We start from the raw sequence: 25,390 nt of genomic DNA on the forward strand, positions 1-25,390 counted from the left end.
GGCAGCGAGGCAGCAAGCCCCAGCCAGCCAGCCAGCCAGCACACACCGCCCTAGCAGCCATGGTGCGCCATGCATCATAGGCTAGGGCCATGGTGCGCACCCACCAAGAGTTGTGTTGGGTGGTTTTGCTTAATATTTGAGCTATGAATTTTTTTGCATTATTCCGTCTTTAAATAATTTTGGTAATTATTTTAATGAGGCTAAAAACCTCAATTTTCGTTTTTTGCAAAACTTTGACAAATTATGGGTTATGCCGACTTAATTAATCGTATTAATTAAGTACGGATGCGGAATTTAGTGGGAGCTTAATTAAGTGCGTAAGCATTTTGCGTTTAGAAATAATGGATTAAACAACTTTGACTAGTTTTAATTAGGCGCGTTAATTGGATTAACAACCTAAGTTAGTTACTAGTTTTGCGTGTTTAATTATGTATTTCGTAAAATTGCATGGGCCATTCACAAATAGTGAATGGGTGAATGGAAGAATTGTTTTTCAAAACAGGTTCTTTGAAAAAAGGCAACTAGTGGGGCCCGACTAGGATAAAAAATACGGACTGCGTTCCGTTATGTATTTTTGTAAATCTAAATACGGTCCGCGAACCGTTAAGTATTTTTGTACTATTAGATTAATCTTAGTCGTTCTAGCTAGCTTCTTTTATTTCATTTTGGCCAAGATGTCTCAAGACGGCGTTTTGACGAAGACAAGCCAAGATGAAGACCCATGGAAATTGAAGATTTCAAGGGGTCATGCTAGTTGCCAAATGCATCTATTTTTATGCCTTATATATTGTTATTATATATGATTGCTAGATGCATGTCTAGGATTTCTATCATGTTGTGACGATTAGTTAAGTTCACTTAAATCAACCAACATAGAAACCCTAGGTCCCTTAATAGTATTGAGCTAAAATTTGCCGTTCCAAGAACAACACTTACCGAACTAATGCGCGTACTTGATGGATTACGCCAAAGCGAGGCATCACTACTTCCCTAGGAACGTAAGGTATACTAGGTATACAAGTTGTCTTGGTTAAGCTCAACGATATCAGTAAGGAGTCCTTAGATGTCGTGGCAAAAGAGATAAAATGTCAAGAATGCATTAGATGCGACATTTTATCAAACCGAGGGTAGCTTGGAGCTATTAGCAATTGGATTGCTTACCTTAAGATATTTAATGATTAAGACAAGCCAAAGCATGCTTAACCATTTCTTGATCTTTGGGATCTCGGAATCATTTTATTCTCGCCCATAAGGGACAATTCTAAATGCGTGGATAAAATGCTCAATAAGATTGAATATACGCATGAACTCTTTAAATTTCAACTTATTAATGTATGAATGGTTTTTCACTTCAAATTCTTTCAATTGTAGAACAATGTCTGCAAGTAACTCAAACAACAACCAAATGTGCCCGAAACTCCCCGAAAAGTTGGCCTTTCCCTTAAACTTGGTCAACTTTAAGGAATGGGAGGAGGAACTCAGGAGAACTCTCCAGAATTGTTCCATGGAGTATACCCTTGATACTCCCATTCCAAGCTTTTTTGCCAAGGGAATCATGACCGATGAGGCTCATGAAGAATGGTCTTCCAATTGCAAAAGGGTCTCACGACTCATGGATAATTCCATCCTAGAAAATTGGAAGGAAACTATTTCCTCCTACCTTCCGGACATGTTCCTCAAAGCACTTGAGGAAGTTGTCAATGTAAGAGTCACCAAGAATGACAATAGCAAATTTGATGGACTCGTGTTTGACTTGACTAGGTCACTCTCAAACATGAGGATAAAGCTACCAAATGTGGGATGTCTTGCTAAGGAAAGGCGACGACTTTGGACCAAGGTCTACAATGCTTAATTGAGACCCAACATGCCCCTCCGACCTCATGTGCTTGGAATGACTCGACTCTTCAAACACATGCAACTTCTCGGAATTCCATTGGAAGATGAGATGGCAGGGCATATCTTGCTTGCTTCACTCCACTTGAGCTAAGATGCACTTAGAGTGCATATCGCTGCGGGAAAGGAGACACACTCCCTCAAGGAGGTGGTGCAACTACTTAGCCAAGCCACTGCCTATGGAATGACCAAAAGACCCTTGAGAGCTAAGAAGAAGGAGTTCAAGAAGGTCAAGGCAAAGATGAGATGCTTCCATTGTGGAATGCAAGGCCACTACAAGAGGGAATGCATGCTCGTCAAGGAAGAGGGGATCACTCCGACTACCTCAGGTATCTTCCTAAACACTTGTGGGTTAAGCTTATCATAGGTATTAGATACCTAGTATGACTCACTTAATGTTGCCTTTTCAGGGACCAAGTGAGAAGCTTATCAAGTGTTGGTGCATGGACAAGAAGACGACGAAGATGGTTTTTCGGTCGTGCTTGTATGCACTATTTTGTTTATGACATGTAATTAAACTAATTTTAGTTTTCCATCATGCTTTGAACATATTATGATCCACGGTGTTGGACACCTATGATTTTTAATGTAAGACATTGACAATAGTTGTTTCAAGTTTGTCTTACAAATTTATGTTCAATTAAATTGCATGTTTTACATATGATTAGACAAAAGTTGATACCACTAGCTAAGACCATCAAGTCGAATCAAACCTACTTGTGGCATTGTCGTCTTGGCCATATTAACATCAAACGCATCAAGAAACTTCTTCAAGAAGGTGTTCTTGACTCATTCGACTTAAAGTCGTTTGAAAATTGCAAAGGATGCTTATTAGGCAAGATGATAAAACATCCATTCTCCAAGTTGGGAGAAAGGGCAAGTGACTTATTAGGTCTAATACACACGGATGTATGTGGACCAATGAGCACACCCGCAAGACAAGGTTACCGATATTTCATCACTTTCACCGACGATTATAGTAGATATGGCTATATCTACTTAATGTCGAATAAATCTGAATCCTTTGAGAAGTTCAAAGAATTTCAGAAAGAAGTTGAAAATCAACTTGGAAAGAAAATTAAAGCACTTCAATCGGATCGAGGTGGAGAATATTTGAGCCATGAATTCGACGATCACTTGAAAGAAAATGGCATTCTTTCAGAGTTGACACCTCCCGGAACTCCTCAATGGAACGGAGTGTCCGACCGGAGAAATCGGACCTTGTTAGACATGGTTCGATCAATGATGGGTCTTAGTGAACTCCCTATCTCTTTCTGGGGACATGCGCTATAAACTGCAGCACTAACACTGAATAGAGCTCCGTCAAAAGCTGTTGAAAAGACTCCATATGAATTATGGACTAAGAAACCTCCTAGGTTGTCTTTTCTCAAGATTTGGGGATGCGAAGCATATGTCAAGCGATTAATTTCGGACAAACTTCACCCCAAATTAGATAAGTGTTTCTTTATGGGATATCCAAAAGAAACCAAAGGGTATTACTTCTACAATAAATCCGAGAACAAAGTGTTTGTTGCTCGTGATGGTGTCTTTTTGGAGAAGGACCACCTTTCCAAAATGACAAGTGGGAGGAAAATCGAACTCGACGAAGTTCGAGAGGACGAGCAACAATGTCAACTTGACAAAACTGACAATCTAGATACTTTGGAAGCATCTAAGAAGATTGGTCAGAATCAAACAGACAATGTAAATGCTCAACCGATTACCCTACGTAGGTCGCAACGGCAAAGATCTCAACCAGACGGATACCTCGGTATCGTCTTAACCGATGATCAGGACATCCTAGTCATGGATGGTGATGAGACGGTGACATACAAGCAAGCTATGACGAGCCCCGACTCTGCAAAATGACAAGAGGCCATGAAATCCAAGATGGACTCCATGTCTGAAAATCAAGTCTGGGACTTGGTGAATTTGCCCGAGGGTTATACACCCATTGGTTGCAAATGGATCTTCAAAGTGAAGACAGACAAGGATGGAAATGTATCAATATACAAAGCTAGACTGGTGGCAAAAGGTTATAGACAAGTCCACAGGATTGACTATGACGAAACCTTTTCACCAGTTGCAATGCTAAAATCCGTCCGGATCATCCTAGCGATTGCTGCATATTACAATTATGAAATATGGCAAATGGATGTCAAAACCGCCTTCCGTAATGGGATTTTGGAAGAAACTGTGTATATGACACAACCAGAAGGTTTTGTCGATCCAGGCAACGTTGGAAAGGTTTGCAAGCTGAAGAAGTCCATTTATGGACTGAAGCAACCCAACAGAAGTTGGAATCTGCGATTTGTTGAAGCCATCAGCAAGTTTGGTTTTATCAAGAATCCAGATGAATCTTGTGTATAGAAGAAGGTCAGTGGGAGTGATATTGCATTCCTAGTCCTGTATGTCGATGACATACTGCTCATTGGAAACATCACAAAATTGTTGGAGTCCGTAAAGGGCTGGTTTGGAAAGTGCTTTTCAATTAAGGACTTAGGAGAGGCACAGTACATATTGGGCATCAAGATCTACAAGGATAGATCTAAGAGGATGATTGGATTAATCCAGAGTACTTACATTGATAAGGTACTGGCTCGATTCAACGTGGAAAATGCCAAAAGAGGGCATTTACCCATGTCCCATGGCGTAACTCTCAGCAAGAAACAGTGTCCGCAGACACCTGTTGAGCGAGAAAGAATGAATCAGATCCCATATGCTTCGCTAATCGGATCGATCATGTATGCCATGATATGTACAAGGCCAGATGTATCGTATGCCTTGAGTGCAACGAGTCGATACCAATCGAATCCAGGAGAGGCGCATTGGACTGCGGCCAAGAACATCCTTAAGTACCTGAAAAGGAACAAGGATAAATTCCTGGTGTATGGAGGCCACAAAGAACTGGTTATTGAAGGTTACACCGACGCTAGCTTCCAGACTGACAGAGACGACTTCAAGTCACAGTCGGGGTACATATTCTGTCTGAATGGAGGAGCGTTTAGCTGGAAGAGTGCCAAGAAGAGCACCACTGCAGACTCTACAACTGAAGTCGAGTACTTGGCCGCTTCAGAAGCTGCCAAGGAAGCTGTTTGGATTCGCAAGTTCATCAGTGAACTTGGTGTTGTACCCTCAATCAAGGGGCTGATAGACCTCCATTTTGATAATAATGGAGCTATCGCTCAGGCTAGGGAGCCGAGAGAACACCAGAAGGTCAAACACGTGCAAAGGCGATTTCACATGATAAGGGAATGGAAATCCGAAGGTGAAATTCAAGTGAAACACGGATGATAATGTAGCCGATCCTTTGACTAAACCTTTGCCTCAAGTGAAACACAACAAACACATTGAGGCAATGGGAATCAAGCATGTTGGAGACTGGCTTTGAAATTCCCTGTACATGTGTTTCAATTAAATAGGATATTTAATGTAAGACACTGTATTAAAACCATTCATTATTGGAGTAATTAATTTTTGTGCAAAATTATCATTCACTCCATAACTATTTAATTGTGGTTTAGAATTAAATAATGAGTCCATTCGATTTACGGAAATATTCAAAACAGGGTATCAAGACCATGTCTTGGATAAAAAAACACCTGTTAAGTGAACATTGAATATTAAATCGAAAAGTGTCCCTAATCGAGGTCATCTAACAGATGGACGATTGATGACCGCCATAGATTAGTGTGTAGTATGATTTATAGCACCGTTTCTTGTGTTGCGAGGACGTGACGGTCATAAATCATTTGCACAGGTACAGTTTGGAACTATACTGGATAAGACCTATGAGAGTACTTTAAGAAAATTTAAATTTTGTCATAAGTACATTTCTCATTATGACTATCGGAACTTATTTCCTCCGACCATGAGTACTGTGAAGTTTTCTTGTTTGAGTACTAGACTCTTTGATGTTTCCAAACGTCTGTTGTAACTGGGGATCATAACGGGATCACTCGGGAGACTATGTCCTCTTAGTAAGAAGAACATACAATACAAGACTGGGATTGCCCCCCTACTAACAATAGGGAAAGATGTTTTGTTGTTTACAAGGCCGCTCGAATAGCAAGACAGTGAAAATGCATGGCCGTGCTCAGATGGATTTTAGAAATCATCTGCTTATTGACAGTCGAACTCGGAGATCGAGAAAAACTTCTGAACGTAATAAGGATGACAAAGAATCTTACCTTATAGTTCACGAAGAAACATTAAGTGACATAGGAAATGAGCTATACACTATATGCACACTTGTTCGGAAGGGCAAGTGGGAGATTGAAAGGAATGGTGTCCTTCCAACAAGTGTATTCTTCCGATAGAGGGTTCAGAATTATTACGGAGCTAATTCTTCAGTAAGGTCAAGTGATCGGAATGCCTAGGTTGAGGCCGCTTCCGATCAGTAATATCGAGGTACAATTGATATTACAACTTAATCTTAACTGAACCCTTCGGGTCGAACCCAATCGAATCAGCGATCCGAGACGACGAATTAATCCAAAAGGATTTAATGAGTCGACAGAGTTTTACGAATACAGACGTCGGACATCGAGCCTAGGGCATCGAGACTGAGCGTCGCAAAATCACAATCGACAATTATGAGCGTAGCCATATCTAGGCTAGGCTAGCTCATCATAGGCACTAGGCGCGCCATAGCAGCCCTAGCATCATGCCTAGGCGCTATCGCAGCCATCGCAAGCCAATGAGCATCACTAGGCGCACCATGCGTGCCTTAGGATGGCTGGGCACCATCGCAGCTCAGGGAGCATCACTAGGCGCACCATGCGTGCCCTAGGATGGCCTAGTGCCATAGCGGCCCTAGCACAATGCTGGGCGCATGGCAGGACCACACGCACCAAGCACAGCTATTGCTAGGCACTTGTGCATGCATGATGCGTGATGCTTGGGCGAGGCATGTGCGTGCATGGTGCACGGTGCATGGCCGAGGCTGATGCGTGTGGCTGTGCGAGCGTGTGCGAGGGGGCTAGCAAACTAGCAATGTCAAGCCAAGCATGCGTGGCTTGCAAACAGCACACATGCTAGGCATTGCGTGCGAGAAGGGCTGATGCGTGGCGCGCATGATGTGCGAGTGTGGTGTGTCTGGCTGGCAAAACGAGAGGCCAGCATGCGTGGCTTGCTAGTAGCATGCATGCTGGGCCATGCGAGCATATGGTGCAGCGATGATGCGTGGAATGCTGGCACCAACGCCAGCACGCACCAGCAAGCACCAGCGCCAGCACAAGCAAGCACCAGCGCTGCTGCTGGGCTTGTGCTAGCATGCTGGGCTAGCTGGCAGCTTGCCGACAGCCTTGGGTGATGCGGTTTTGTGAGAGTGGGGACCAAGGCTTTGGGAAAGCCTTGGGGAGAAAGGCATTGGTCCCCCCCACCTCTCCATGGTCCTCACCTAATGCTCTCTCTCCCTTTGACACTTGTCGAATTGTGATTGCATTTATTTATTAATTTATTTTAGAAATAAATTAATTAGAAAATTATACATTCTCCCACATTAGTTGGGGAATGAAATGCAAGGGTTCATTTCCCTATAAATACCAAGCTTGGGTATTGGGAAATGAACAACCTTGAGTGGAATTAAAAAGGCAACTCTAAGAAAAGAGTAAACCTTTGATTCGTAAAACTCAGAGTTATTTTGTCCGGGTCTTGACTAACCTTCAAGACTTAGGACGCTCGGGTCAGGTCGAGGGTACGATCCGTCGGAGATCTCGTCTTTTCGGGATTTTGAAGTAAGAGCTCTTTGGGAGCGAAGCACGCGTCAAAGGTATAATTCTTGTTCTTAATCTTGTTTGATTAAGTTTATTATGCTTGTTAATTGCTTTAATTAAGGGGCGGGTCTTGGTGGGTTTCCTTCCGCGTAGTGTCGGGTCACTACGAAACCTAACACAGGGTGCATGATTTGACTGGCCAATGAATATTTGGCATTGAATGCATCCATTCTCGAGATGCATTTCCAACACTCTCGGGGGTTATAATCACGAAGAACTTCGTGCTCAGGGAAGAACATGTCAGTGTTAGGGTTGAGGTCTAGGAGTTGGTTGAATTGGCGAAGGTTTACTGTTTCTTTTTTATTGAAGAGCTGAAAAGGGATGTTGAGGTCCTTTTCTCTTACGGCGTGGCATTCGAAAGAGGCTAGAAACTCAAGAGTAGGCTCTTTGTATGTTCAGTAAGCGCTTGCCAAAAAAGAGCCCAACCTTAGATTGCTTAATAGGAACCAACAATCGTCATCGATGCCAAGTTTGGTTGTAGAAGGTTGGTGGTAGTTTTTGGTGGGTCTAACTTCTGATTTTGCAAGTTGTCATAGATGGTTTTGTGGTTTTTGTTGTGAAATTTGAGAGGTGGATAAGGTGGTGGTGGTTCATCGGGTTGGGGGTTTTGGGAGGTAGAACCTTGGGGTTCCTTCCCACTCTTTCTCTTTTTTGAACCAAACACCATTTTGACAAACACCCAAGTTCAATCAAACACAACTCAAATCACAATAATAATCCCACCACTTTAACAAGCCTTCACAATTTCCACACTTTGAAGTTCACCCAACACACCAACCAATCAATACAACTCACCAACAATTAACAAGATTAACATATATACAATAATCAACCATGCTTAACAAGATACTTCAACACAAATTGGCATGCAAACATAAAAAATCCCCAAATGAATTCACAAGAACAACAATTTTTCTCACCAAAGAAATTGCTTCAAATTTCAATTAAAACTAGAGAAAAGTGAAATATACCAACAATGAGTGATCATAATCCACCCCAACTAGCCTTTTGAAGAAGAAATCTAAGCTACCTTCAAGAATCTAGCCATGAGACCCGAGAGAACCGCGAGAAGAACAACCCAAAGTAAGTCTTGAATGGTAAATTTTCAGAAATTTGGTGAGGAAATCGTAGGAGAGTGAAGAAATTTGATGGATTTTTGTTGATTTTGATGATTTTTTATGAGTGTGTGAGGTAGGGGAGGTTAGGGCTTGAGGGGGAATGGGGTTTTAGAGAGAGTGAGATGAGAGATGTGGAAATTAGGGGAGATAAGTGGGCGTAGCTACTGATGAAAAGAAGCTGGGGTTCGCAGACCTGTTTTGCCGCGCCCGCGGGTCTTCTTGTCCGCGCCCCCTCCTAGGGCATGGCGAGGCATCTCTAGAAAGGTAAAGGGAGGCCTTGAATCTCTGTCCGCGCCCTCTCCTTGTGAAGCCGCGCCCGCAGGTCCTTGGAGAGGGCTCTCCCTAGGCGCGCATACACTTTAAGCTCTTGAGACCTAGATTTCGACCCTTTCTTCTTTCATAACTCCATCTTGGGTCTTGAAAAAAATTCCCTTAAGGTGAGAACACACTCAAATCTTAGTTGACAAAAGCAATGCCCAAAAGTTCAAGTACCTACAAAAGAAAAACCAATGACCATAAGATAAGAACCATAAGAGAGATCAACCTAAATCAACTAAATAAAAGAAATAAAGAAACAAAAGAGTTAAGAACTCGGGTTGCCTCCCGAGAAGCGCTTCTTTACGAGGTCACTAGCTTGACCATGAGAAATTATCATCCAGAGGGTGGCTTAAGATCCATAGGATCAAGCCTCATGCATCCAATCAAACCAATTTCATCCTTGAAAAAGTAGTGCTTCAAACGATGACCATTAACCATGAACTTGCAGTAACCCGCCTCCAACTCAAAAGACCCATAAGGAGTAGTCCTTGAAATCATGAAAGGCCTCGACCATTTGGATTTGAGCTTTTCGGGAAACAAACGAAGCCTAGATTTGAATAGCAACACCTTGTCTCCAACCTTGAAGCTCTTGTTCCTTATATGTTGGTCGTGCCATTTCTTGGTTTTCTCCTTGTATAGCCTTGAGTTCTCATAGGCATCATATCTAAGCTCCTTAAGTTCGTTGAGCTCAAGCAATCTCTTCTCACCGGCCAACGACATATCCATGTTAAGTTCCTTGATGGCCCACTAAGCGTTATACCCCAACTCAACCGGAAAACGACAAGCCTTCCCATAGACCAACCAATAGGGGGTTGTACCAATTGGAGTCTTGTACGCCCTCCGCAAGGCCCAAAGTGTGTCGTCAATCTTAAGGGACCAATCCTTCCTAGACTTGTTCACCATCCTTTTAATTAGGTTCTTGATCTCTCTATTTAACACATCCACTTGCCCTTGAGTTTGAGGATGGTAAGGTAGACCAACTTTGCGATGAACTCCATACCTCTTGAGAAGAGTTTCGAGTTGCTTCTTGGCGAAGTGGGAACTTCCATTACTAATTAGCACCCTAGGAACCCCAAACCGTGGAAAAATGATTTTCTTAAGAAGCTTAAGCACAACCTTATGATCATTGGTAGGGGAAGGTATGGCTTAAATCCACTTAGTAACATAGTCAACCGCTACCAAGATGTATAAATTCCCACATGAGGAGACAAGAGGCCCCATAAAGTCGACACCCCAAACATGAAAAGGCTTAACTTCCAAAATGTTTTGTTCAGGCATATTATCTCTTTTGGTTATGCCACCACTTCTTTGGCACTTGACGCATCTTGAAACAAACTTTTGAGCATTCCTTATGCATCGTTGGCCACCATAGGAGAGATTGGGAAATCATTGCTACCGTCTTTTCAACTCCCCCATGTCCTCTACATGGCAACGAGTGGAAATGATCAAGAACTCCTTTGATTTCATGGTCCGGAACACATTTCCGGAAAAGGCCATCTTCACACTGTTTAAACAAGTAGGGGTCATTCCAAAAGTACCTCCTCACTTCCTTGAAAAAACGTTTCTTTTGTTGAGAAGAGAACTCCGGGGGAATGACTCCGCAAGCAAGATAGTTGGCTATGTCTGCATACCATGGGCTAGATGTTGAAGCTATAGCCATAAGAGTTTCAAGTCCCACCTCTTCATTGATTGGTACATCCTCCTCGTTCTCAAAAGGAAGCCTAGACAAATGATCCGCCACATACTTCTTCACTCCTTTTTTTATCTCTCATCTCCATGTCAAAATCTTGAAGCGAAAGAACCCAACGGATGAGGCGTGGCTTTGCTTCCTTCTTGGTCATAAGATAGCGAACCACTATATGATCCGTGTACACAATCACTTTGGAGAAAATAAGATAGGACCTAAACTTTTCCATGGAAAACACAACCGCAATAATTTCCTTCTCCGTCGTTGTGTAATTATTTTGAGCTTCATCAAGAGTTCTACTTGCATAGTAGATAACATGAGATCTTCCTTTTTTCTTTTTCCCAAGAACCGCACCTACTGCAAAATCACTCGCATCGCACATTAGCTCAAAAGGTAAGCTCCAATTCGGAGCTTGGACAACGGGAGAGGAAATGAGAGCTTCCTTGAGCTTTTGAAATACCTCAAGACAAGCCTCATTAAAGCTAAACACATCTTTCTTGAGTAATTCGGTCAAAGGTTTGACGATTGATGAAATTTTTTTGATAAACCTTCGGTAAAAACTGACATGCCCTAGAAAAGCTCTCACTCTCGTAATGGAATTAGGAGGGGGCAACTTTGCAATCACCGAAACTTTGGCCGAATTAACCTCAATGCCCTTCTTTGACACTTTATGGCCTAGGACAATACCCTCCTCAACCATAAAGTGACATTTCTCCCAATATAAAACCAAACTCGTCTCTTGACACCTTTTCAAAAAAATTTCAAGATTATAAAGACAAGTGTCAAAAGACGAGCCATCAACACTAAAATCATCCATGAAAACTTCAATCTCATTTTCAAGCATCTCAGAAAAATGGAAGTCATGCATCGTTGGAATGTTGATGGAGCATTGCATAATCTGAATGGCATTCTTCGGTATGCAAATGTTCCATATGGACATGTGAAAGTAGTTTTCTCTTAGTCATTTGGTGGATAGGATTTGGAAAAATTGGAACACCCATCCAAGGAATAAAAGAAAGCATGGTGAGAAAGTCTCTCCAACATTTGGTCCATGAAGGGGAGAGGAAAATGATCTTTCCTTGTATTTTTGTTCAACCTACTATAATCAATACACATTCTCCACCCGGTCATCGTCCGGGTGGAGATTTCCTCTCCTTCTTCTCCCTTGACGATGGTCATTCCACCTTTCTTTGGAACCACGTGAACCGGGCTAACCCACTTGCTATCGAAGATAGCATAAATTATGCCCGCTTCACACAATTTCAAGATTTCCTTCTTGACAACCTCTTGGAGGTTGGGGTTCAACCTCATTTGAGGTTCAATTGAAGTGTATTGATCATCCTCAAGATGAATACGATGCATGCACAAAGAGGGGTTAATACCCTTGATATCGTCAATCCTATACCCTGTCACATTTCTGTATTTTCTCAACACAACAAGCAATTTTTCCAAATCAAGACCATCAAGGGTAGCATTGACAATAATAGGGTATTCCCCTTCATTTCCAAGATAAGCATATTTCAAAGAAGGGGGAAGGGGTTTGAGTTTTACCTTGGAAGGAGGCTTGGAATTCTCCTCCATTTTCTCCTCCTTTTGTTCAAGCTCTTCTTTATCTTCTTGTTGTTCATGGTCTTCTTCAATTTGAGTTTCTTCCATGGACATGACAAACTCTTTTGCTTCTTGAGAGTGATACTCTTCCTTGCATGTAAGAGCTTCAACCATTGGATCTTGAGGCATCATCATAACCCTTCCTAAGTGATCTAACTCCTCATTCACAACATCAACACTATAGCATTTTTCAACCATGGGGGTCTTGAGTAACTTAGAGAACTCAAAAACAATCTTTTCATCGGCAACCTCACATGTAATGGTGTTGTTCTTGCAATTGATCACTGCCCCCAAATTTTTAAGAGCTTCACGACCCAAAATCAAAGGAGTATCAACATCTTCTTCCATATCCATCACTATAAAATCACAAGGCACGCAAATATGCCCAACTTGAATAGGAACATCTTCAAGCTCACCACAAGGTAACTTGACCGAACGGTCGGCCAATTGGATAGTCTTCCTTGTAGGGATTATTTCAATGTTAAGCTTTTGAGCAATGAATAGGGGAATCAAACTAACACTTGCTCCAAGATCGGCTAAGGTACCCTTAGCTTCCATGTTCCCAATCTTTACTGGCAAAGTGAAACTTCCCGGATCTTTTTGCTTCTTGGGCATCTTATGTTGGACAAGTGCACTCACTTGATGGGGAAGAGTGATGAGCTCATCATTGAGCTTCCTCTTTTTGGTGAGAACATCCTTGAGGAACTTGGAGTATGAAGGCATTTGTGTGATAACTTCAATGAAAGGGAGGTTGATGTGCAAATTCTTCATCACACTAAGCAACTTTGCAAACTTATCATTCAACTTCCTCTTCGCAAGTCGACTGGGAAATGGAACCGGCCCATCAAGATTCCTAGCCTCACTAGGATTTGAAGTTGTATTCTCTTCTTTAAGCTTCTTCTTCTCCATACTTCTTTCTTTCTCAACAACATTCTCTTCCTCAACTTTCTTGTCTTCACCCACACTCTCTTCTCCTTCCTTCTTTTCCTCACTAACCCCCTCCTTAGGACCTTCATAGGATGTACCCGATCTTAATGTGATCGCCTTGCAAGAGTCGGGTTTTATGATGTTGGATGGGTTAGTTTGTGATTGTCCAGGTAGAGTAGAAGGTGAATTGAAAGGGACTCTCTCAGCCAATTGAGCTAATTATGAATCAACCATCTTGTTATGAGCCTTGACCTCTTGCATTTGTTGATTCATGGCTTGAAGTTTTTGAAGAATTTGGGTTTGTGTAGAATCGGGTTGAGATGCTTGCTATTGGCTCCTTTGAGACACTTGATTTTGATTGTTGTATTGGTTTGATTATTGTGTTGGTTGTTCCTTTGGTAGTTTCCTCTTGAGTTTTGGTTTTGAAATGGAGGTGGGTTTTGATATTGGGGGTTGGATTTGTATGATTGTTGAGCTTGTTGACTCCATTGTTGAGGTTGGTGTGCAAATCTGGGGGGGGGGTGGTTGCCTCCAAGCTACTCCACCGCTAATTCCCTTATATCCATCTTGCCTTGTGTTGTATGCCGCCACATGTTCGGGGCTCAACCCTCCACAATAAGATGTATCGTGGTTTGTACCACCATAATTTTGACAAGAGAAATAATTGACTTGAGAGGAGCTTGCCCCACTATTAACACTCGTATTCAACTTTGCAAGCCCTTTTGTCAAAAGCTCAATTTGATGTTGTAATTGATCAACCTTCTCCAATTAATACTTTCCACCTTTCTTTGGTGCATTCCTCTTTCTACCACCCTAAGAGTAGTTCTTCACTACCTCTTCAATTGTTGCTTCAACTTGATTTTGGGGAATCTTAATCAATTGTCCACCCGCTCTCGCATCCAAGTTAGATCTAGACATAGGTTCCAATCCATCATAGAAGAATTGCATGAGCAAGCTTTGATTGTATTCATAGTGAGGACATGCTTGTACCAACTCTTTGAATATTTCCCAAGCTTCACTAAGACTATCATCCACTTCTTATTCAAACTATGCAATCTTCCTTCTCATTTCGGTGGTCTTTTCTTCGGAAATGAACCTCTTCAAGAATGCCTTGACTATCTCTCTCCATGTTGTAAGAGAATTTAGCTTAACTTGTTTGTGCCACTTCTTTGCTCTACCCGGAAGGGATTGTCGAAATAAGTGCATACGGATGTATTCTTAAGAAACTTGATTGGTTTGAATCATGGCACAAAGCTCAAGGAATCTATCAAGGTGCTCAATAGGATATTCACTTGGAGAACCTGAAAATTGTTCCGCTTGTACCATTCTAGTGTATTGAGGATGAATGGTAAAATAATTTTCCATGATGGGTAGAAAAATCCTTCCCGTGAGCTCATAATCCTCCGGATTCCCAAACTCACGAAACAATACATTGTTGGGTTTCGTAGCGTCTAACGCTACACGGAAGAGAAACCCGCACGCAGAAGAGAAACTCGCCCAAGACCCGCTCACTAATCAAAGTAACTTAATACTTAATCACATAATTAACAACATAAAAGAGAGAAAGAGAAAAGACATTCTTACCCTTGACGCGTGCTTTGCTCAATTCACGAGCTCTTACTTTAAAGCCCGAGCCTCGCAAGTCCGACAGCCTCCTACGGCTCGTACCCTCAACCCGAACGGTCTTAGTCCCGAAGGTTAGTCGGGACTTGACCAATAAAAACTAGAGTATTACGAACAAGGTTTTCTCACTTTTCTAAGGAGATGCCTTTTTAGTTCCACTCAAGTGGTCTTCCCAAAACCCAAAACTTGGGCATTTATAGGGAATAGAGACTTGATCTCCATTCTCCCATAAATATGGGAGATTTGCAATTTCCTCTATTTTATTTTAATCAAAACAAAATAAAATTGCAATTCAATCACCAAGTTACAAGTGGCATAAGGAGGGGGAGAGAGTAGGTGAGGACCACCAAGGGGAGGACCAACTCACCTTTCTCCCCAAGCTAAGCACCAACCCATTTGGTCCCCTCCTTGACTGGCTGACCATGCCACATGGCTGGCTGGCAGCTTGCCTTGCGCCAAGGCTGCCAGTTGGCGCCTAGCACCAAGGCTGGGCTGACCAGCCAGCACGCCCATGCATGCGTGTTGTTAGCAAGCCACGCATGCAAGGTTGATGCCTATGCGCTGCTATGCGAGGTGCTGGGCTACTTCCATACGATGCCTAGCATGCATAGCATGCTGGTGCTTGATGCCCCTACGCTGGCACGCAAGCACAACATGCAGTGACGCCTGGCCCAACTTGGCTAGCAAGCACGCACAACCTAGCCCTTGCATGCGCAGCACGCTGCTAGCATGTGCAATGCTTCGTGCTAGCGATGGCTTGGTGCCTAGGCTAGCATGCTAGCGAGCACGCAACGCACCATGCTTGCGGGTTGTGCTAGCTCATGCCTAGCACGATGCGATGGCTAGCGCTGCTATGCTAGCACGCCTAGCCAGGCATGCACAACCACACCACACACATGCATGCACGCATCTTGCGATGCTTGGGCCATGCGATGTGCGTGTGCTAGGGGATGCTAGGCACCCATGATGCACATGGGTTGGTGACCTCACCTAGCCTAGCACTTGCATGGCTAGGCTAATGCGAGGCTACGGCTAGGCTCAAACTTGTCGCTTGCTTTATTTACATCTCATCGAGTTTTGAATTCGACACGACTTGCGACGCTCAGTCTTGACGCTTTAAGCTCAATATCCGACATCTTTGTTCGTAATATTCTAATGACTCATCTAATCCTTCGGATTGATTTGTCGATTCGGATCGGTTATTTGATTGGGGTGCGACCCGAAGGGTTCAGTCAAGATTAAGCCATAATATTAATTATGCATTAATATTACTGATCGGAAGCGACCTTCACCTAGGCATTCCGATCACTTGACCTCACTGAAGAATTAGCTTTCTAATTATTCCGAACCCTCTATCGGAATAATACACTTGTTGGAAGGACACCATTCCTTTCAAACATCATCTTCTTGTCCCGCCATTGCCTCGGTTTGAGAATTCGAAGACCAAGAATCACTCTTACTCTCAACAATAGCACCAAGACCTCGCCCCTCTTCTTGATAAAGCCTATGGACTTGTCTCAAATTGCGGTCGATCTCGTGGTCAATGTAATGTGTAGGTGGTCCTTGAGATCTCCTTATCATCCATCAAAGTTAAGCAAACGATTAGCAATGACTAGCAAGATAGTAAAGGAACAAAATAAAAAGCAACAAATCCAATAACAACACAAAAGAGTGCAAAACTAGTTGTTTCCCCGGCAACGGCGCCAAAAATTTGATCGGCGGGCAATAGGTCGTGTCTTCTATCCTAAATCAAATCAATAATTTATATTCCTAACATAACTCTATCAAGTTTACACTAGATAGTGGAAAGCTAGGGTTGAACCACAAGGAAACGGGGTATTGCACAATCAAAGTGGAATTAAGAATCTATTGCAAGTAACAAGGGGTAATTTGGTTTGGTTTTGTGAATATCTAAGATTAAACTATCTAAAAAAAAAGATTAAGCAAAATAAAGAGTTGAACTAGAATCACTAAAATAAAGATGAAAAATTAAGATTTTATGGGAAATATGATAAAAAACACTAGGGAAAGGGGTTTCCAATCATGATTAACTAAGACAACTATGATAATCATCATATCATGGATTCATGCCAAGGAGTACAAACTCTACTCAAAATAATTCATTCTCATGCAATCACTCAAACCAATCCCGCGGCCACCAGGGCTGCGCCCTCTCCAAGCCTTCTCCCTACCATTTTCAGAAACTGGTGATCAGCTCAGAACCTTCCTGTCCGCGCCCGCGGCTTGCTGTGGTAGTGCGCCCTCACCTTTAAGCACCTCCTCTTCTTGGAATAAGCCACTCTAGCAACTGCAACTCCGCTTAGCAATTCAAATTTCGCCCACGAGTGCCATGAGCTATCAAAGCAAACATATAAAGGGTAAAAAAGCAAAAGAAAAGATAAAAGAAAAGGAAAAACACGAGAAAAAACAAAAGTAACTAAAACAAAGGTAAAAAGGGTAAGAAGAGGTACAAACAAGTGACAAATTAGGGAAATTCATTAGTGAAAGAGGGTGAAATAGTGGCGTTAATGCAACTCATCAATTTCAATGCTTATTATGTTATCTTGATAAATGGTAATACTTTGCACTTATATTTGTAGAATTCTAAATCAAATTATAATGTTTCCAACGATTGGTAAAAGGAAATCTTTTGAGAATGGTTCTCAAGGAATGAAAAGACGTTTCTAAAATACAACTTCTCATAAATGACTTTTATGCCATAGACCAAAAGGACATTTGGACATCATGTAATAAAAATACTAGGTAGTTTTGATAAGCATGAAGTATTGAGTTGAAAATTTTAAATTGTCAATTGTTGACAACCAATATATCTTTTCGCTTCATACACTAATGAGTAGGACTTATTGATGTAGTAATTCAAGTACGAATTAAAGGAAAATATGGAAATTTGTCTTACGGCGCATTAGACACTTAATTATGCCTAACAAAGTATTAAATTCAAAACACTTAAATAAATGGTTCTTAAAAGTTATGAGATGATGTATGATAAGAAATATGGGAAATAAGGAACATTGAAAAGGAATACGAGATTCCAATTCTACCTAAGAGTTCATGTTATCGTAGTTAAACTTAGCAACTCATTATCTTCACAAGTATTCCACTTTTAAAGAGACCTCTAACCATTAAAGTTAAGCTAAGTTATTGACTTACAAGCTTGGAATGAAACAAGTAGTGCTACATCAGTTGTATGGTCATCTACTTTGTTTAAAGTCCTTTTAAAGATAAGGCTGGAACAAATAAATGGTTATTGTCTTCCATAATCAGCAACTAATCCGTTTACACATGTAAAGACTCACATTCAAAGTAAAAGAGCAATAGTTGTTAATTTTATTTGAATGGCATGGTAGTTTAAGCCATGAGTCAAGGATGCTTGATTATAAACAATCATTTCTCTAACATGAAAACTCACAAAGTTCAAGTCATGGACATGATTTGTGTTCCGAACATCTTTAGCAATGTCACATCAACAAGAACATACTAAAGGCTCTATCAGATAGACTCTTGAAAGTTGATCAATTCAGAATCATTCTAAGACAAACAAGTCTTACTTGTTGAATTCGACAAACAAAAGAGCTATTGTGCATGGTATAGACAATTGACACCAAAAGCTAAATAGGATTCCATTACTTCAACGTTTTCACAAAAATTTGAAAGAATATGACTATATTCATCAAAAGTGAACAAACTGGATCTTAAGTAGCTCAAAATTTCAGTGAAGTATAGAATCGACTTGGCAAGATATCAAAATATCTAGATTAGATCGAGCAATGTTTGCTTGAGCCAAAAGTGATCATCTTAAAGTTATGAAATTTAAATTTGATAAATAGCTCCACAAAGAATATAGTATGTCTTCCCGGAGACCTCGATACCATTTGGAAATGACTTGAACGATGATGGATCACATCCCTTCCTATAAAGTTCTTAAATATTTGCACAAATGACTAATATTACACTAAATAAAATGTCAAAGCTAAGAAACGACACCATATTCAGTTATGGATAGAAATAGTTTCTAGTGTCTTTTCAAGTATATGTCTAGGGCTCTTTGCTCAGTGGGAGTTCATTGGCTCAATGGGAGCTAAATGGCTCAGTGGGAGCTAAGTGGCTCAATAAGGGCCAAGGTAGCTCGAGTGGGAACTAACTGTTTGTTTCACAATGAACTTTTACCCAAAAACAATATACATGTCTCTTTGTAAGCATTCAAGTGAGACTACGGACATTACTTCCATAACCTGATTGAGAACATAGTATTTGTTGCTCTAAGTGGTGTCTTTCTGGAAAATAACACATTTCCAAAACGACAAGTGGGAGGAAAATGAACTCGATGACAATCGAGATTAGAAACAAACTAGAAATGAGAATCTTGGAAGACTTTAGAAGGGATTCATGAGAATGATTGATCAAGAATACTCAAAGGACTTTACAAGTGCCTAATAAGAGAATTCATTACTCACAAAAACTTTAGAAGTGTGGAAGTAAGATCAATATAATCAAAGGGCTTTAAAAGTGTGAGACTCGTTGTTTGATGCAATTACCACGTATAGGTATAGAATTCACCAAAGGCTTGGATTGAATCTTATAAATTTCTGTTAAGCTAGAAATAATCCTAAGACTTACAAGCATACTATTTACTATTGGATGTTAATGGAATATTGTCTTGTAAATTATCTACGACAAATCTAAATTCCGAATAATGGTTAGACGCCATAAAAATAAAAAACAGACTCCATGTTTGAAAATCATGTTTGAAACTTGATTAATTTTCATGAAGGGTAAAGACTCATCAATTACAAATAAGTTTTCAAGGAGAAAACCAACAAATATTGAAATGTATATGCATACATAGATAGATTGGTTAAAAATGTTACAATTAAATTTACGGCGTTGATTTAATAAAACCTATTCACTAATCAGAATGCTTAAATAATGCTAGATTTGAAAATAAGCTCAAGAAATCCATTGATTCCCAAGGCAAGGCGCCAGCTGCCGCGGCTCATAGGAGCCGATTTTGTGAGGAGGTTTGGCTTGGGTAGCAAAGGAGGTGTGGTCCTCCCTTGTGGTCCTCACCTACTCCTTTTCTTTCTTTGTGACACTTGTTGTTTGATGATTGAATTACTATTTAATTTAATTTATAATTAAATTAATTCATTCATTTTCACATTTCACCAAATCATCCACATGAAAAGTTGATGGAAACTCTTGGGAGCATTTCCCCTATAAATACCCACCTTGGGTAATTGGAAGACTCACTTGAGTAGAAATCAAAAGGAATATCCCAAAGAGTGAGAAAGCCTTAAGTTCGTAAAACTCTAGTAATTTTGGTCTAGCCCTGTCTAAGCTATGGGATAGGGGATGGTTCGGTGATCGAAGGTGTGAGACGTCGGAGGTCTTGCATTTGCGAGGCTTAATGTTTTCCAAGTCCAAGCTCGAGTTAAAAGCAAAGCACGTGTCAAGGGTTAGATTCTTTCTCTCTCTTCTCTTTATTTGTATATGTTGTCCTAAACTGCATGCTATTTTGTTATATTGTAATTATTATGCATGCGATCCATTTTGCGGGTTTTGTTACCGCGCGGTGTCGAACACTGCAAAACCCTATAGTGGTATAAGAGCCTCTTGCAATTAATTTTTACAACTTAAAATTAATTAAGGTGATTATAATGGATTTAAATTTCTAGATAAGCAATCCATTAATGGATTGAGGGAAGCATGTAGGAATTGCAATGGGTTTTCTCATAAAGTTAATATAAGGTTAGGCTTGTTGAGAAACATGGAGATACTTTTAATAAAGAAGTTTAGTGGGAGCTAGAATCAATTTTGTAAAGGTCCAACAAGAAGTTTACAATCTTTATTGTGAAATGACTATCTAATGCTAATGTTTAGATTTGAATGTATTTTTTCAATAATGGATCAAGCTAAGACAACACTTAGTACATAGTGGAAATTAAGATCTATAGTATAGACTTAGCGAAATGTTTGAACGAGTAAAGGAATTTACTGTATTAAACATGAAGGACATGAAAAGGCTTTTGATCCATATGTATAATACTATGTAATTCTTTGAACTAAGTATAAGCTAGGCAAATACTAAGTAAAATAAAAAGACTCAGGTAGAGACTTTCAACCGTATCATATAGCAAACAATTTAGCAGGACTCAATAAAACAGGATGAGCTAAAAGTCACATGAATCAGATTAAATTGGAATAATCTTGCAATTAATCCATCATGTATGCTGCGATATGGAATCGTCACATAACTTGATAGTTCGTTGAATCTAAGTAATGGATCGTTAGATTATAATCTAGGACATCCAAATTACTTTATTAAGTAAGAGGGTGAGTTCTTGATGCATGGAATAAATATAATTTGAGTATTGATGTTGAAAGCACAACCTTAACAAGGATTAGATCCTCAATGAGAAGACCATTTATAAGTACGAGCTTACATGCGTTGTGGCTTGAGAATGGCAACATGGACTAATGTCCATGTGTATTGTGCGGAAATTTCAGGTAAAATTCCATAATCACAAATGACCCCAAATCATTGTGAACTGATTGGAGTAAAATCTAAGCAAAACATCATTAGAAACTCTACTAAAATATATGTTGAGAACATTGTTGCCTTAAAGGCAATAAAAAAAGATGTTCAATTGATAGTTCGTTGTTAAACTTTGATGATTATAGGTTGTCAAGTTGAAGGTCTCAAATCATGAAAATGAGTGGGAGCCATTACATGGGCAATAAATCCTAAATCGCATGTAATCCATAAAACACTCAAATTTTATCATCTTATTATGAAAGTGTTTGATAATGAAGATGCTAAGATTTGCAAAGTAATGATAACTAAACCTATAAAATAAGTGAACCACAACATTCACAATTGCACATAAGATATCAAGCATATAAGATTTGGCTGTGATTTCTATAAATATTTTGTAAGAGTATTACTCTTAAAAAATTTAGGAAAACAATTTATCATAAGATGAAACGTTGAAAAGTTTCATAGTGGAATAAAATTTTACTAATAATTCCACAAACTATTTAATTGTGGTTTAAAATTAAATAATGAATCCAATCGATTTGACGATATTCAAAATAGGGTATCAAGATAATGTCTTGGATAAAGAAACACCTATTAAGTGAACATTGAATATCATATCAAAACCATCCCTAAATCAAGGTCATTCAATAGTTGGACGACTAATGACCGCGTGAGATTAGTGTGTAGTATGATTTATAGCACTTGTGCTACAAGGACAAGAATTTCATAAATCATTTGCACAGGTATTAGTTTGGAATTATACCGGATCGACCTATGAGAATACTTTAAGAGATTTAACAATCGTCATAATTATATTTCTCATTATGGATATTGGAACCTCTTTTCTCGACCATGAGTATCGTTAATTATCTTGTTTGAGTACTAGTTAATTTTGATGTTGTCAAATGTCCACCGTACAAGGCGATTATAAAGGCAACACTCAGGCGGCTAGGGCCTGTTAGTAAGGGAAGTTAACAATGCAAGATTGGGAATGTCCCCCTATTAACAGTAGGGAATATGACTTTGTTGTTTACAAGGCCTCTCAAAGAGTGAGATTATGAAAATGCAAGGTCATGCTCAGACGGATTTTAGAAATCATCTGCTTATTGACAGTCAAACTCTGAAATCGAGAAACACTTTTGGACGTAATAAGGATGGTGAAGAATCTTACCTTATAGTTCATGAAGAGGCATTAAGTGACATAGGAAAAAGGCTATACACAAACAGCACACTTGTCCAGAAGGACAAGTGGGAGATTGAAAAGAATGGTATCCTTCGAACAAGAGTATTATTCCGATAGAGGATTCGGGACTAATTAGGAAAGCTAATTATTAGTGGGGTCAAGTGATCGGAATGCCTAGCTGGACGCCGCTTCCGATCAATAATATTAATGTATAATTAATATTACAGATTGCTCTTGATTGAACCCTTCAGGTGACACCCAATCGTGTAACCAAACCGAGGCAACGAATTAATCCGGAAGATTAAATAAGTCGGTGGAGTATTTAGGAACTAAGAGGTCGGATTCCGATCTTAGAACGTCGAAGCCGAGCATCGAACGTCGAGTCGAATTTAGGAATCAAAGGGATGAGAAAAAAAGTCAAACAACAAGTCAACCCTAAGCTGCAGCCTCGAATTGTCCTAGCCATGTGAGGGCTAGGGCAGCCAAGAACACCAACCGCAAAAGCGTGGCTGTACCGCAAGCCCAGCATGCATGTGCGCGCTATGAAAGGAATGGTGTCCTTCCAACAAGTGTATTATTCTGATAGAGGGTTAAGAATTATTACAGAGCTAATTCTTCAGTAAGGTCAAGTGATCGGAATGCCTAGGTGGAGGCCGCTTCCGATTAGTAATATTAAGGTATTATTAATATTACGGCTTAATCTTAACTGAACCCTTCGGGTCGAACCCAATCGAACAACCGATCCGAGACGACGAATCATCTGAAGGATTTAATGAGTCGTTGGAGTTTTACGAACACAGACGTCGGATATCGAGCCTAGGGCATCGAGACCGAGCGTCGTAAAATCACAAGCAACAAGTACGAGCATAGTCGTAGCATCACATTGGCCTAGCCATGTGAAGTGCTAGGCTAAGCTAGCTCATCGCAAGCCTAGGCGCACCATTTGTGTGCTAGGCGCGCCCTAGGTGCTATTGCAGCCCATCGCACAAGCACAACACCATCGCAATGCTAGGCACTTGCGTGTATGTGCCTGTGCGTATGCCTTGGGCTATCGCACCATCGAAACCTTCGCACAGCTCACCATCGCAAGCTCTAGCTCAAGCCTACGTGTAGCACAACACTATCGCATGCTTGGCTAGTGCGTGTGTGCGTGTGCGTGTAGGGCATCACAGCAGCAGCACTACCCTCGCCCAGTGCGCATGCGTGTGCGTTGGCTAGGCAGCAACAGCACTAGCGACGCCCAGCGCCTAGCAGCCCAGCATCACGCAACACGCATGTGCTGGCTGGGGGCTATGCAAGAGAGCAGTGCGTGCTGGCCAGCAAGCAGCAGCAGCGATGGGAGCCTCGCCCAGTAGCCCAGCAGCATACGTGGCTCGCTAGCAGCATGCATGTGCTGGCTGGTGCGCATTGCGTGCTGGGCAGTGATGTGGTGCAGGCTAGCTGTGCTGGCTGGTGCACGCTAGCATGCTAGCTGGCTACCAGCCCAGCATCCATTGCTTGAAGCCGGTTTTGTGAGGGGTGGGGACCAACCCTTGGGCAAAGCCTTGGGGAGAAAGGCAATGGTCCCCCCTTTACTCTTGGTCCTCACCTAACTCTCTCTCTCCCCTTAACACTTGTTGCATAGTGATTGCCTTGATTAATAAATTATCAATTTTATTCATTCTCCCACATTGGTTGGGAAATGAAATCCAAGGGTTCGTTTCCCTATAAATACCAAGGCTTGGGTATTTGGGAAAGAACACACTTGAGTGGAATAGTAAAGGAAACTCCATTGTTGAGTATACCTTGAAATTCGTAAAAATCCAAGTTTATATTTTGTCCAAGCCTCGACTAACCTTTGAGGCTTAGCACGACCGGGTCGAGTTCGAGGGTATGATCCCGTTGGAGGCCTTGCATTATCGAGATTGAAGTAAGAGCTCGTTTTAAGAGCGAAGCACGCGTCAAGGGTATAATTCTTATCCTTACTCTTAATTGTGTTTTAATTATGTTTTGCTTGTATTAGTTGCTTTAATTATGGGGTGAGTCTTGGGGGGTTTCATTCCGCGTAGTAAGGATCACTACGAACCCTACATGCTAGGCCTGCTGGCCGAGCATGTTTACGACCTGGTGCACCTAACCACTCGAACGCCAGCACCAGCACGCATCATTGTGTTGTTGGGCTGACAGCCTTTGCCGCAAGCAAGCAACAACCTACCAGCGTGCAAGGGCTTGGCTTGCGATAAGAGCGCCCCCTGGCTTGCATTAATGCTTGGCCTGCTAGTGCGGGGCTGCTACTAGGTGGGCTGGCTAGCTGGTAAGCCCAGTAGAGGGACCAGGCGCCAGCAAGGCAGCCTTGGTGCCCAAGGTAAGGCGCCAGCTGGCGCGGCTCTATAGGAGCCGGTTTTGTGAAGAGGTTTAGCTTGGGGAGCAAGGGAGGTGTGGTCCCCCCTTGTGGTCCTCATCTACTCCCCTTCTCTCTTTGTGATACTTGTTGTTTGATGATTGAATTGTTATTTTATTTAATTTAAAATTAAAATAATTCATTCATTTTCACATTTCACTAACTCTCCCACATGGAAAGTTGATGGAACTCTTGGGATCATTTCCCTATAAATACCCACCTTGGGTAGTTGGAAGATTCACTTGATTAGGACTCAAAAGGAATCTCCCAAAGAGTGAGAATGCCTTAAGTTCTTAAAATTATAGTAATTTTGGTCT

The 25,390-nt window shown here is 41.1% G+C and overlaps 1 protein-coding gene across 1 annotated transcript; it reads right to left on the reverse strand.

The window, feature by feature from the left end:
- Nucleotides 1-9,439: 9,439 nt before the first annotated feature.
- Nucleotides 9,440-9,832, reverse strand: LOC110724376. Its single transcript, XM_021903795.1, has one exon. The coding sequence runs from the start codon at nt 9,830-9,832 to the stop codon at nt 9,440-9,442; it is 393 nt and encodes a 130-aa protein (XP_021759487.1).
- Between the last annotated feature and the right edge of the window lie 15,558 nt (nt 9,833-25,390).

Source organism: Chenopodium quinoa, unplaced genomic scaffold (genome assembly GCF_001683475.1).
Source record: "Chenopodium quinoa cultivar QQ74 unplaced genomic scaffold, ASM168347v1, whole genome shotgun sequence".
Taxonomy (NCBI): domain Eukaryota; kingdom Viridiplantae; phylum Streptophyta; class Magnoliopsida; order Caryophyllales; family Amaranthaceae; genus Chenopodium; species Chenopodium quinoa.

Excerpts from the sequence above, each read along its gene's own strand:
- LOC110724376 (XM_021903795.1), bottom strand. The coding sequence starts at position 9,832 with ATGGATATGTCGTTGGCCGGTGAGAAGAGATTGCTTGAGCTCAACGAA.